The sequence below is a fragment of the Candoia aspera genome, chromosome 7 (genome assembly GCF_035149785.1).
Source record: "Candoia aspera isolate rCanAsp1 chromosome 7, rCanAsp1.hap2, whole genome shotgun sequence".
In the NCBI taxonomy this organism is placed as follows: Eukaryota; Metazoa; Chordata; class Lepidosauria; order Squamata; family Boidae; genus Candoia; species Candoia aspera.
Window position 1 is genome coordinate 7284656 of NC_086159.1, and position 14288 is coordinate 7298943.

Here is a 14288-nt window from a genome sequence, read left to right on the forward strand (position 1 = left end):
TGCTGGGTTAAGGAGTAGGAAGAAGAGCATCTGAGCCTGCAGTACAAAAAAGGACAAACACCATAAAGAAAAGATGGAGGAGGAGTGGGAGGGGGGGGGAGGGAGGAGTTAGGAAAAGGCAGGAAGACAACTGGAAGGCCAGTGGAGAAGAGACACCAAAATACCAGGGAAGACAGAGAGGGAACAGTGAAACTCAAAGCTTCTATGTAGGACTCTGGGGATGGAAGCAGACCATCCATTTTTATTTAGGCTCTGGTCCCCAGATAAAATTATCTGGGATGTTTAGGAAATCTTGCAGGCCTGCCCTTTTATCTTAGTATGACTGCAAAAAACTCAGACCCCCCCCCAACTCTGAGTCTTAATACAGGAGAGATGATTTACTTAATGATTTATTTTAGAAACGTATAAGGTCACCTATCTCCACAACCATTCTAGACGACTCATGGTAGAAACAATCTTACAATACAATTATTTTAAAACGTATCCCAAACCCAGAAGAAAAACAGCCATTAAAAGGCAATCAAACATGCAGGACCTGCCATCCACTTTGACCCAAGGCCTGGGGAAAGAACCGGGTTTTCAGAGCTCCTTTGAACCCAGCCAGTGTGGGAGCCAGGCATATCCTGGGAGGATGGTGTTTCAGAGAGCTGGTGCTGTGACAGAGAAGGCATCCTTCCTGGGTACCATCAGGTGACGCTGCTTGATGAATGGGACCTGGAGCATGCCAGCTCTGCCTGATTGACAGGTGAGGCAGAAGCCACAGAAGACAGACAGACAGATTGTTTTATTATTATTTATTTAAATTTATTGGCCACCCAGCTCAGGTGGACTCCCATTCTTATGTCTCTGGAGAAGGAAGAAACAGCCCTGGCCACTGGGAATCCATGTCAGTAATAAACAGAATAGGAAAAAATGCCCAAGAGATGGCTTTGCAAAGGTTAGAGATAGTTGTGGATGAGAATTATAAGAGAAGCTATATGATGAAGAGTTTAAGTCCCATTCAGAAGGCTGGCTAGGAATAGAACAGAACTGAACAATTTACTTGGAAGTATAAGGGGCTTCTTATTCTAAGCCGCTTTGCTGAATTGGCATCATATGGTATCTGGCTCTAAAGAACTCCGAGCCAGTGAAGTTGCTGGCTGGGAATAATAAAAGCGTTGCAGATTTAACTGTGTCATTTGCATTATGGATTCAAAGGAACATGGCAGTTTTTTAAAAAAATTGTTTATTTTTAGTCTGTGGATTTCAAGATTTCTTAGTGCATCATTGTGATCTATGAGTAACTCAAGATGGTACAAAGCAAGAGGATGAACAGTCTTCAATCCTTTGGTTTCATTTTAATTGGGATGGGGGTTATTACTGCTAAATAACGATCTTTTTAGTCTTGATGGTATACAATCCTTATTCTGAATGTGTGATTATTTCTCCTCTTGTTTGGAAGATGCTTCTGTCCAGAGTTCAGAATGCTGTGATCTTGTTCCAAGAGCACTTTTCTCTTTGCGGGCGCCTTTCTCAAGAGCATTTCTATATGGAAAGTTGAAAACTAAGCAGCCTTCCAAAAGCCAGATTGTGACATAGCACAGAAGGAAAAAGACAATCTCATGGGCCATGTGTAAGTCTTTGGGCATGCCTCAAGAAACTCTTTTGTGATTTTGGCTGGCATTTTTTATATTTCAGGAAGAGATGTTAGCTTGATGGAAATCAAGGAAGATTTAGAACTGGATCCTGAGGAGAACAGCTCTGTGTTTATGGGCATCCTCATCAAAGGCCTGGCCAAACTGAAGAAAATTCCAGAGACAATCAAGGCTATCCAGGATCGTTTAGAGCAGGAGTTGAAGCAAATTGTCAAGAGATCTACCACCCAGGTGGCAGATGGTGGCTACCAGAGGGGAGAGAACATAGTCCAGGAAAACCAGCCCAGGTAGGACCTTATGTTAAATAGGATCTCACAGTGAAAAGCAGGCCTGATAGAACTTCCAGTTACTTTTCTTTGAAAAAATGTGTTCCACCCCACTATTTTTTCCATCAATGCCTCTTTTAGCCCGTGTTCCAATGATTTGTGCAGTTTAATATCTCACTGTATCCAGCAAAACCTAACAGTGGCTTGGTGAATATTTCCTGACTCAAGTTAACACAAAGTATGGATGAAGAAATAACCCTTGGTTTTAGACCTGGCATGTGGATTACATTTTTAACTGAGTTTCAGTCTTGTGCAATAAAATTTTTAAATTTTTAAAATAAAATGTGCTTAGGGCTTCCAGACTTTTGTGGTCAGTCCAGACTTCAAAAGGGTTGGAAGTCCCTTCTAATAAGTGTCGCCACGTTTCTAAAGCAGTTTTTACAGCAAAAGCTTCTTTTTCCCAAACATGCCATCTCCTCTCTGTTTCGGTGAATTTGCGGGAGAGGTAAGCACAGGGTTTTAAGGTGCCAGAGCGGTCAGATTGTAGCAAGAGCGCTCCAATGGAAAAATCAGAAGCATCCACTTGTACCACGAATGGTTTAGAGGGGTCTGGATGCTGTAAAATTGGCTCTGTGGTGAAGATTTGTTTGAGCGCTTTGAACGCCTGCTGACAGGTCGGAGTCCATTTAAGGAGCGCTCCTGGGTTCTTTGAACGTCGCGTATCCCCCTGTCCTTTGGTTTTTAACAGTTCAGTAAGGGGGAGGGCGATTTCCGCGAAATTTTGGGCAAATGCCCGATAAAAATTGGCGAATCCGAGGAAACTTTGTAATTGTCTCCTGGTGCGGGGAGGCTCCCATGCCACAATAGCTTCCACTTTTGCAGGGTCCATCTCAATGCCCTTAGCGGAAATTCGATAGCCCAGATAATCAATTTGTGACTGATGAAAGGCACATTTTGATAGTTTAGCATACAACTCTGCTTTTTTCAATTTAGCCAACACCTGACGCCCCAAGTGGATATGTTCTGACATGGTTTCAGTATAAATTAATACAACATCCAAATATACCAGTACCCCCTTAAATAGGTGGTCGTGCAAGACCTCATTGATAAGTTGCATAAAAACCCCAGGTGCCCCCGATAAACCAAAGGGTAAGACTTTGTATTGGAAAGCCCCAAGAGGACAGTTAAACGCTGTTTTCCACTCATCCCCTTCCCTTATACGAATGCGAAAATAGGCTTCTCTCAAATCCAGTTTTGAGAAGATTTTGCCTCTGGCCAGATGTGACAACATATCTTTGATCAGGGGCAAAGGATATTTATTTAATATTGAGACCGCATTGAGCCCGCGAAAATCCGTACAAAGTCTTAATGACCCATCCTTTTTTGGTCTGAATAGGACAGGGGCTCCCACCGGGGAGTTAGCAGGCTCAATGAAACCCCTAGCTAGGTTTTTGTCAATGAACTCCCTTAGCGTAGTGAGCTCTTTGGGAGACATGGGGTATATTTTTGGGTGAGGTAACTTTACATTTGGTAAGAATTCAATGGCACAGTCCGTTTTTCGGTGGGGTGGCAAGCGATCTGCTTCCTTTTCCCCAAATACCTCAGCAAGATCCTGATACTGACTGGGTAGTCCCTCAAGCGGTTGAAGTGTTTGTACAGTAGTATACGCTACCCCTCCACCCTCCATGTCTTCCAGTAGATCCTTTTCGGGTACCTTGTAAAATCCATCCGCAAAAGTCACAGTTCTATGTAGCCAGTTGATAAAAGGATTTTGTTGTACAAACCAAGGCATACCTAATATAACCAGAGGACCCCCCACTGGAGCTACAACAAAGGGCAGTTTTTCCTGATGGGATCCCATCTGCAAGGCGACTAGCCCCGTGGAATGAATGACTGCTTTCCCTCCCGCCGTAGTTCCATCCAATTGGGTGAAAATCATAGGTCTTGGCAAAGGAAACGTGGGTAGTTCCAGAGCCGCTACGACATCAGGGTGCATAAGGGAACGGGAGCAGCCTGAGTCGAGCATGGCCCAAACTTCCACAGTTTTGGTTTTTGATCCCAGTTTAACTTTTACAGTCAGTGTAGGGAAGTTTCCACTCACCGAATCGTGGTTACGCCCGGTTTCTTCCACCTGCCCTAGGGCGCCCTTCAGGGCAGGTGGTAGGCTTTTCCCGCCGGCTGTTCAAATTGCAATTCTTCTTCCTCTTCTCCGAAGGGTAGTTCTGGTGGGTTCAGTTCTGCGACGGCAGCTTTCAGTTTCCGTGGTAGAGCAGGCGACTTTACTGCAGGTTTCGTCTGTCGTTCTTCTGGACGGCGTCTGGGGCACGACGTGGCTCGATGCCCTTCCTTCCCACATCTCAAGCATTGACCTTTGGAGAACCGTCGTTCCCTTTCCTCTTCCCAGGCTTTTGGTTTGGGGCAGCTAGCAAGTCCAGTCGTGCGCGCTCCTCGGGCAAGTCGGGATTGTCTAAGCTCTTTGGTATGGGCATAGGTTTGCAGGGCATTTTCTGCGCTGCCTGCCAACTGGATCCACCCGTATAGCGTTTTAGGATCGTCTCTTCCTGTGCCCAACGAAGGATTTCTGGTTCTAGCCCTTGCTTAAACATTTCAATTAAAGTTGGCTCAGACCAGTCTTCTACTTTCCCTGATAACGCTTTAAATTCCAGCGCATAATTGGCAACTGAGAGGGACCCTTGGTAGAGCTTCCTCAGGGCGTTTTTAGCTGTTTCTTGGGCTAGAGGGTCTTCGAAATGCTGTTTAAGTGCCCACAAAAAGTCATCGAAGTCCTCTAACTCTGCTGCCTCGGTCTGGTACAGTTGCACATACCAATCAGCTGCCCTCCCTCTCAGTTTGTTGGCAATAAAATTGATTTTGCCATGTTCTGACCGAAGGTTCCGGCCCCAATCCTCCATATAATTCTTAGCATTAGTGATAAAGAAGGAGATCCCCATCGAACTTCACTCCAAATGGTGGGAAGTTTCTTACCGGCTCAGCTGGCTGTGGCGGTTCCGTGAATGTCAGCGTACGCTGAGCTCCCATGGGTGGCCGATCCCTAGGAGGTCTTGCCTCTCGCCCCCCCACCTGACGGGTTGATCGAGTCTTGCTTCTCCCCCTGGGTGGCAGGGTGCTATGCCTTGGGTATTGTGACGGCTCTTCCTCCCAATCTTCCGGGGTGGGCTCTGCACCCCTGGGGAGATCCTTCAGGATTGTCACTATTAGATCCATTTTATCCTCTAATGCTCTCATATGAGCAGGAGTGACCGGCTCTTCCAGGGGTTGGTTGGTTACCACCACCCTCGGTGACGAGGGAATTTCGGGCTCCCAGGATAATTGTGGAGACCCCCTCCCAGGTGCTCTTTCCATTACGGTTTTGTGTTCACTCCTGAGGCTCTCCTGCATGGATATCAGCAACTCATCTAATTGGACATCCCGCATCTCCCGACGTGCCGCTCTTTGCGCTCTCGAGGTTAGAGCTGGCCGGATCCTTGCCGCCTCCTGCTCTTCCTCGCTCCCTTCACTTGCGCGAAGCTGATGTTCGGTCATCGCTAGCGTTCCCTCTTATCCAACGATTGGACGGGGCTAGCGGAAGATGGTTAAAATGATTCTCAGCTTTATGTAATGGTTGCCTAATCCCAAATACTCAGTCTCACAAGCTCGGGCTTAAAGATAACTGATTTATTAAAGGAATAGTATGCAAATACAGAGAAAGCTGAGAATGAGCAAAAGCGCGCCAAATACAAACTTAAAAGCATTGCCTGTGAGCAAGTTCCGCCCCCATCCCTTGTCAGTGCATGCCCCCTCCCAGGTGCTAGGAACCGTTACACGCGCCTGGGAAAGTAACCTTGAGCAGGAGCACAAACCCAAACATACATTCCAAACCCTCAAAACAACGGAGGGCGGAGGAATGGAAAAAGCCTGCATGGGTGAGGTAACACGGAACAGAAGATGACATGTGAAACGTTACAATGTTAACAGAACACTGAAATGGGTAACATGACATAAAGTTTATAGTTAAAAGGAAATATTTCCAATTGTCCAACATTGCAGGAACAGATTTTGGAAAAGAAAAAAGCAATAGCATTGAATATACCACTGAAAAGAGAAAGGTCTCTATGTTGCTTTGCTTTTTAATGTGTCCTTTTATTAAATTTCAGAATAGGAAATATGATTTGTGATGTACCCATTGATCATAATTTGGCTTGTGCCAAATTCATGCACATGCTATGCCAATCTTACTATGTGCTTCTTAAATAGTGTATATTGTCTGCATTGTAATGTCTGTATAACTTCTGATAATCTCTCAGAAGTTTTAGTATTCTTTTGAGGACAAATGACTAGCAGGTTGACAAGGAATCCTTCCAGATGGAAAATGCGAAAGGAGCAGAGCTGACTGTCTGAATTAAGATGCAGACTGCAGCCATTGACACTGAAAAACCAACTGTCTCATTTGATTCCAAAGAATGCTTCTTCACGTGCCAATGATGTGACTTCTAAGGGTCTATTCTGTTGTCGGTCTTGTTCATCATCAAACCTGATCTGGGGTCTGTTCCTTACTGGAGTCTTAGAAAGTAGGGAGAAAGAAGAGTCAAACATGGCTTCCTTTTTATTGCTTTTTATTATGTTGCCTTGTCCTTTGTCCTCAAAGGCCCCAGAGTAATTTAAATACAGCCAGTTAAAAAAGTTAGCTCCTGCCCAGAGGCTTGCTATCTTAATGATAGGACATAAAAGAGAAAGAGGATGGGAAGAAGAGAGGAGAGGAAACCAAAACATCAACTCAAGAGTAAATAGTTAGGATTTAATAACCGAGAAAGAGTCCAGGGTAGCTTGTCTTTTAGCAGAGCTGATTGAGCATCTGTTTCCCTGGTTTCTCTGTGGCATCATTGGGGAAAGAGTGCTGCTTGATGACAGTTACGGGAGGTTTCCAGTGAAGCTGACCTTTCATCATCCTAAGCTGACAGGCTCATGTTCACTCTAGGGTCTTGCAACAGGCAGTTTAAATAATGAGGGAGAAGAGAACACTTAGAATAATCATGGCCAGTAGCATGTTTCGATTCAGCCATGCACAATTCATTAAGCCAGACACTTCTCACTAACAGTTATGTGATCTGCTGAATGCTTGATGATCTTCCCTCCACATCACACTAACTAAAACAAGATGGGGGACGTTTAAAATACAAGAAGACCATCAAAGGTCCATCCTGCTTTTCATACAGGTCAGTGAGATCCCTTTGGGAAGCCCATAAACAGGGATGAAGGCAATTGCCTAGTTCCACTATTGTTCCTCTAGCAAACAGGTTAATTCTGAAATAATTAGCTAATTATTTAGCTAATGGCACTATTAGCCATTGATAGATCTCACCTCTTCATCCTCCTTTTGCATGGATTTACTGGGCCACCTTTTAATTGGTCCACCTGACATTATTAATGGAGTAAATGTCACCAAAAACTAATATTTATGTGCCAGGCAAATACCTTTTTATTTGGTAAGACCTATTAATTTCCTTGCAGTGCCATTGCTTTGTAGTATCTCAATATAGCCCTATGCATTTATTTGTATTATTTGTATTTATTTATTTGTATTGAATTTATACCCTCCCCCTTCCTCTTTATTGCAATACTCATGATGGCTTGCAACAACAAAAGGTACAAAATAAAACATATAACATAATTAATGCAATTAAAACTACAACCAACATTGTTCAAATCCTTAATACAATTTTTTTTTTAAAAAATTAGGCATTTAACAATGAAAAGGGTTGTTGTCAACTTTTTGAGGTAGGCCATGTCAAGAAACAGGTATCCCAGCAATTTCAGGAATGTTCTTTATTGTTGTACTATAGAATAGCAGAATTCTGAAAGCCCGTCTGAGTTTCTCTCTGTTCCATCTTACACTAAAGAAAATCAAGGTGGGGTTATTTTGAGTTTCTTTCTCACGCTTCCCTCTGTCTCAGGACTGTGTAATCTTTTCCTAGTCCCCCCTTAATGGCTCACTCATTCCTTCCCCGTTCCAAGGCCAGGTCTACACCTTTCCACCCCTGGTGAAAGAAATAAATTGTTAGCTTTATCCTAATAACGGGGAGAGTGGAAGCTAAACATACCTCCCTAAGGAACACATTCTGTAGTCTGACAGCCCCATGGGAGAAGGTCCTTTTCCACACATCCCATAACTGAGTTTCTGGCAGTGGAGTGCATCTTCAGAAGGACTTCCGCTGATCTTCGTCACCGTGCAGATTCACAGCAGCAGGTTCACATTCCCATAGCTCTTCTTACGCTGTGCGCATTTACACATGTACTGTATAGAGTGACACACAATTGCCCTTCTGCAGAGGTAGAGCGTATGGAGCAGATGTTTACACGGTTTTTCACAAAAAGCTGCTTCTGAAGGGGAAAATCATTGCTTCAAACAAATTTGAAGTTGCAGAATAAATTACTCTTACCTCCTTAACTGCATTCTGATCAGCTGATTCGTTTTGCAGTTAGAATGACAAAACCACAGACATAACAAGGCTTTTTGCAGTCCTTTTGCAGTCCTCTAGGACGTTACTCTTGTTCCTAGCAGGGCCCAAGTGCTGGCTGTACTGCTTTTACCAAAAAAAAAAAAGACTTTTCAATCAAACTATGAGGTCAAAAGAATAATAGAAGGTACAAGTGTGTATGAACAGGGGTAAGTGCTGTAAGTGCCCTGTGTTAGTGATTGGATTCACACATTATACTAAACAATGCTTTGTTTTTAAAATGGGTTGTTGAGCAAGCCATAGCAAGTGAGTTCTTGCATAGTTTAGCTATAAATCATAGTTTTGCAAAGACAAATGACCCACACTGTGGCTTAGCATGATCTGTGAACTCAGCCACCGTAAATGTTCCATTATCATGAAAGATCCCTTTCTTTGTCTAACAGTGGTCTTTGGGTTTCCATCGTACATTATAACTATTACGGGGCTGAAAAAGAAGGACCCTGCCTCTGAATGTCTATCTTCTGAAGGCTTGGATTTTGTGAGTTAGTTAAATCTAGCCAAGAATCTTGCACACACACAGAGAAAGAGAGAGAGAGAGAGAGAGAGATTATTATTCCCCTCTGTTCATGTCCTACGTATCTCATCTTCCCCCAATTCTTAATGCAATTCTTTTCTGGACAATATAGGGGAATACATGTTGATACAGTATGTGGAACTTAAGAGAAGCAATAATTATCTTGCTAGGAAAACTTCTTGATACATTGACTAGATAAAAAAGTTTTGTTTTTTTTAAAGGAGGTCTAGTTTTAAAATAGTCCAAAATTATGGTAAAGAGGGTATCATTTCATTGGCTTCCCAGACAACCAGTCAGTAGAAAGGAAGGCCAAATATATTTAATGCTGTGTGTTGACATACACAGATGCATTCAGATTATCCAGTAGTGGCTATTGCAGCTTTGACCAGCAGCTAACGATTAAAGAAAAGCCATGGCAGCAAAGTCATCTGTTTCTGACCTATACCTTCCTTCTACGACTCTGTAAGCAGCTGTTTAGAAGCATCAAGACTATGAGGATGGAAGAGGAAAAGATGGTAGAGAGCAGAAAAACAGGGGATCTCTATAGAAAAGATTGGGAAGTATCAAAGTGTTCATCATAAATGAAGGAATTATGGAGAAGGAGTAAAGTCTATGGCCCAGCAGACATCACAACATCCAATAGATGAAAGATAGTTATTAGAAGTAGATAGGAAGTTTTGGTTTACCCCATTTTAATAAGTTAAAAAGAAAACCATTAAAAGCAATTACAGGAAAGCCATGTTGGTTCATGAAAAGAATCCATAAGCCATAATCGGATTACTTCTGTTAGGACCAACGGCAGCAGCACAAAAGGGAGGGCATGTTTTGAAGATCTTGAGATGCAGGTCTAGCAAGTTGAGATTTTGTGCACCTGAGCTGGAATGCAATCTCCTTGATTACCCAAGGATGATACCAGAGTGTGAATAAAGGGATGGACTGCCACAGAGGGCTAGTAAAGCCTCTGTGGAAGTGGCAGGAAGCACTAGTGGTTAGCCCTATAAGCATCAAATTAACTTTGATTTCAGGGTCCAAGGATATGATTGTCTCCTCACTTCCAAAAAGACAGAGGCCATTAGTCCCTAGCCTCTCTGCTGCTGTTAGCAAATCTCATAGGCTGCAAGGCAGAGAACAAACATAAAGCAACATTACCGTCTTAAATCAGCAAAGCTGGAGAACAATTTTGGGTGGGTTGACCAGGGGAAAAATCAATTAAGCTGAACTGTGTAGCATTATTTCTTAATTGTAGTTGGAGGGGACTGAGCCCTCCCAAGCCCCTCTACGATATGCTGACCTTACAAATTCAGCGTTAAATTGAGCAGAGTGCCTTTCTGACAACACTGCTTAAATTTTAAAGCAGCAGGGGGGGTGGGGTTACCCTGGTGGCTGATGCTGTCAAGAGTTGGCAGGTGTAGGTTTTAATTCATCTGAGAACCGGTGTTGTAACGGCTCTCTCTAACTATCCATAAAAGAGATGCTCTGGCTTTTCACTACTGTACTGAAAAGCATAAACTAAATAAGTATCGGATGATTATTCTTTCCTAATAAGAAGACGAATAAATGGCAGATTCAAAGAGCTCTTACCATCTTTCTGAGCTAAAACCAAGACAGTTTGTCAACAGCAGATTCCTTTCCAACCAGAGCAAAGTCTGTTGTGCTATCTCAGCATGCTTAGCGAGTAGAGTCCCTTTCTGATAGTGCCATAAATCATTGGGAGGGTCTCCGAGGAAGATCAGCCTTGTTTTCATGAGACAATCTGTTGGCTTGCTGCGGTGTAATTAGGGCGGTTAAGGATAACACGTTTTCATGCTATAATACCGTAATGTCGGATTTTCATGGCAACTGGAACGAAGAATGCCTTTCAGTGGATGCCTCTGGCGATGCAAGGGCTTACTTACAGGGAGGAAAAATACCCACTTTTCGTCTGGCAATACGCTGCAGGCCCTGCTCTGGCTGCCAGTAGGTGCAATTCAAAGTGTTAATTTTGACCTATGAAGCCTTCTGTGGCTTGGCACCAGGGTGCGTGCAAGTCCATCTGCTCCAGTCTGAATTGATCCATCCAATACGCTTGTCCCTGAAGAAGCCCTTGGTGGTCCCAGAAGTGAGGAGGGTTGGGACCAGGAGCTGTTGTTTTCCTGTTTTGCCCAGCTCTTATGGGATGCTGTAGTCTACTCTCAAAAGTCAGACTGGCCCCTATTTTAATAGCTTTCTGGAGGGCAGCAAAAGCAGAGCTGTCCTGGAAAGGGTTTGGGAGTTTATTGGTTATTGTGGTTGGTCGCACAGTCAGCCAGACTGTTTAGACTGGATTTGGCATTTTGTCCACCTGTCGAGTCTTTCCCAAGGACCTGGGATAGGCAGATGTTGTTTAATAATATTAAAGGTATCGTGGCAGGATGTAAGCTGTTCCAAGTAAGGCTGCCTTTTGCAATTGACTGATGGTGATTTTGTCAGTGCCAGTGGTGTTCATCATCATCATCTGTATTGTTGTTGTTGTAATTTACTTGGTCTTCTGGACTTGGTTCACTCTCCCCTTGCCCGTCGGTATTGGGAGACATCACTCCTTTCTCTTTAACTGAGGCTTAATAGCGCATGCCCTTGGTCAGCAGGGAGGGTTTACTGAGTTTACTAAGAAATTCATTTGCACACTTTTCACAGAGATATATACTTCAGGATCTTATGAAGTAATTGGAATACTCAAAAGAAAACATGAAGTATACCCAGAGTCTTTATTAACCTACAAAGCTTTTATTGGATACAGTTTGCCTAAGTGTTACATACACATACCGTTACTCATGTTTGTCCACTGCAAATTGGCCATGTCTTCAAGGGGTTTGGAGAAATGAGGTGCTAAAATGCAACAGTAGCGTGCAAAAATAGGGAAGTCCCCTTTTCGGGAGAGATGGGCGGTGATAGAAATTTGAAATATAAACAAACAAAGAAACAAACAAACAAAAAAGTCTCTCAAAATCAGGTTCCTTACAGCCTTCCTTTTATCCTCCTGCCAGCAGTGCCCCTCACATACTCCTCCCCATGTCACCTCAGCCTCGACTCTTATGTAGCCTACTCCCACGTCAATTCTTATTTTTAGTTGCTGTCATTCTGGACCTGGCCTGGTGGCTTCCTTGTTTGGCACATTCCTCTGCACATCTGCTTTTTTCCCTTGGATTCAAATTGCATTCATCTATTTCTCCCAAGATTGTATTGCTTGTCACATTTTCTTCAACTTTAATTGCCTTCTGGAAGCAGCTGAAAAAGGAGCTCTTCTGGAAGGAATTTGGTGTGTGATGCTGGGATTTTGATTTACGTTATATGTTTAGCTGTTTTTTATGTTTAATGCTGACTGTGGATGTTTTAATTATTGTCATACTCTGGTAAACTATCAAGAGTCTTGTAGAATTGTGGCTAATGATAATAACAACAGCAAATGAGACAAGGTTGTTTGTTGGACCACCTTTCTCCTATTGTTTCTGCCTGTCCCACTAGATCTGACAGGGTGGGCATCCTTGGGGTCCCATCTATTAAACACTGCCATCAGAGGGAACCCAGGAAGCATTCCTTCTGTGTTGTAGCACCTGCTCTCTGGAGCACCCCCCCCCCCAAGATTCACATGGGATTTTATGAGTCCTTGAAGACCTAGATGCTTCTTTGGGCATGGGGTGGATGAGCCTGTTGATGTGGTACTGTGTTTCTTCTGGTTGAGTTGGGATTGTCCTTGAGCACTATTATTTTATTGTTATTTGTTTCTGTTTGGTTTTTATCTCTCTGTTCACTGCCTAGAGTTGCAGTTTTGAGATGGGCAGCTATGTAAATTGATCTAATAAATAAATAACATGACAAATTTTCATACACCTCTTCATTCTGAAACTATTGTACAAGGTCATTTGTTGATTAAATTCAAAGAGAATCTAGCAAATGTTTCTGGAAATATGGCCCGGAGTGCCCCCAGTTGACTCATTTATTAATACAGTCAGTAAAAATAAGGTACCGTGTTATCTGTGAAACCCTTGGCATCAATACTTTGATTTGTTTATAGATCAGATTGATTTTCTCCAGGATGGAATTCATCTTTATTCCCACACTTTCCTTCTTCGATAGTTGACCAGAATGATAGGAATCTAAGAAGCTGCCATCTACCTTAGTCTGTTGGGCCCAGCATTGTTTCAGGCAGGAGTTGCCCAGTCCTGCCTGAATCTAATACAGAAGGTACATTTTGGTTTGGCATTCAGTGGATATTGGATTTCTTTCTGTAACTTGCATTATCCTTCAAACAAGAGTAAACAGCAAGGGATTTTCAAATTGTTCTCTTCTCTGAGTAATTTCCAGTGACAAGTTACTGCCAGACCATAAAATATTTATGGGTTTTGCTATGGTACGTTAATCACAATAATTGGGTTTTAAAAAGGCATAGGGAGAGGTAATTGAGGGAGAGGTTTTGATAAGGATATAGTAGTAAGTATCTGATGCATTGTAATAGAAGTGTGATAATTGGTAGAGCTGACGTACCTTGAGACTTCAGTTTTTGCTCTTGTATATATATCTATGGGCCCCTTTCCCAAGTAATGCTAAGGTCATACAGCAGCATTGTATGCACTGACATACTGACTCTTACAACCTTCAGAGTATATATTTTACTAAAATCTGTACTTTATCATGCTTTATTAACTTCTCTTAGACTTCTTCAGGCAGAACAAAGCAACAGGAACAGAGATTTAAAGGCCTGAAAAAATTGCAAGGTTTTTATGGGCAGGTGGCGGGGAGAGGTACTTTGAAGCCTTTTCAGGACATTTGGAAGGAATGATAAAATTCTGTGTTAACTGCAGAATACTGAATTATTTTTTTGATCATACCAATATATGTGCAATGTTTTTAAAAACAAGGCTCAGAATTAAGTATATTTAATAATACAGTATCCCAACCCTGTATTTAAAACACACATGATAAAAGGAAATCCGCATCTCTCTAAATCTCTGGGGATTTGAATGTCCATTTTATTCGTTTAGAATAATGAGTAAAATGCTTCTGAGAGGACGATTTGAACATCATGTTTTAGTTGCTCTTTACATCCTGAAAGAACTTTTTAATTCTTATATATAATAATACATCATAATCTACAGTATTGTTATATTATGTATAATATAACATATTCTGTATGGAAGACATGATGGATGTTGGAAACAAATATATGGATGGAAGAGTACTGAATCTTATTCCAGCCACACAGCCCTTTGGTTCTCTAAAATCTATATAGATAAAAACAAATGAATAGAGTTTCCAGAAGCTGTGTTGAAAAAAGAGCTTGAGTTAGTAAGGTTTTCAAAGGTATATAATTTATTACATGTTTGGCATAGTGTGGAATTTATAG

The 14288-nt window shown here is 42.4% G+C and overlaps 1 protein-coding gene across 1 annotated transcript in view; it reads left to right on the top strand.

Annotated features, from left to right (window-relative positions):
• The window catches only part of EXOC4 (exocyst complex component 4), a 387317-nt gene that overhangs the window by 59028 nt on the left and 314001 nt on the right, over positions 1 to 14288 (top strand). Inside the window, exon 6 of the mRNA XM_063308928.1 lies at positions 1678 to 1921. Within this exon, the coding sequence (XP_063164998.1) occupies positions 1678 to 1921 (244 nt within the window). The remainder of the gene's footprint in view (positions 1 to 1677; positions 1922 to 14288) is intronic.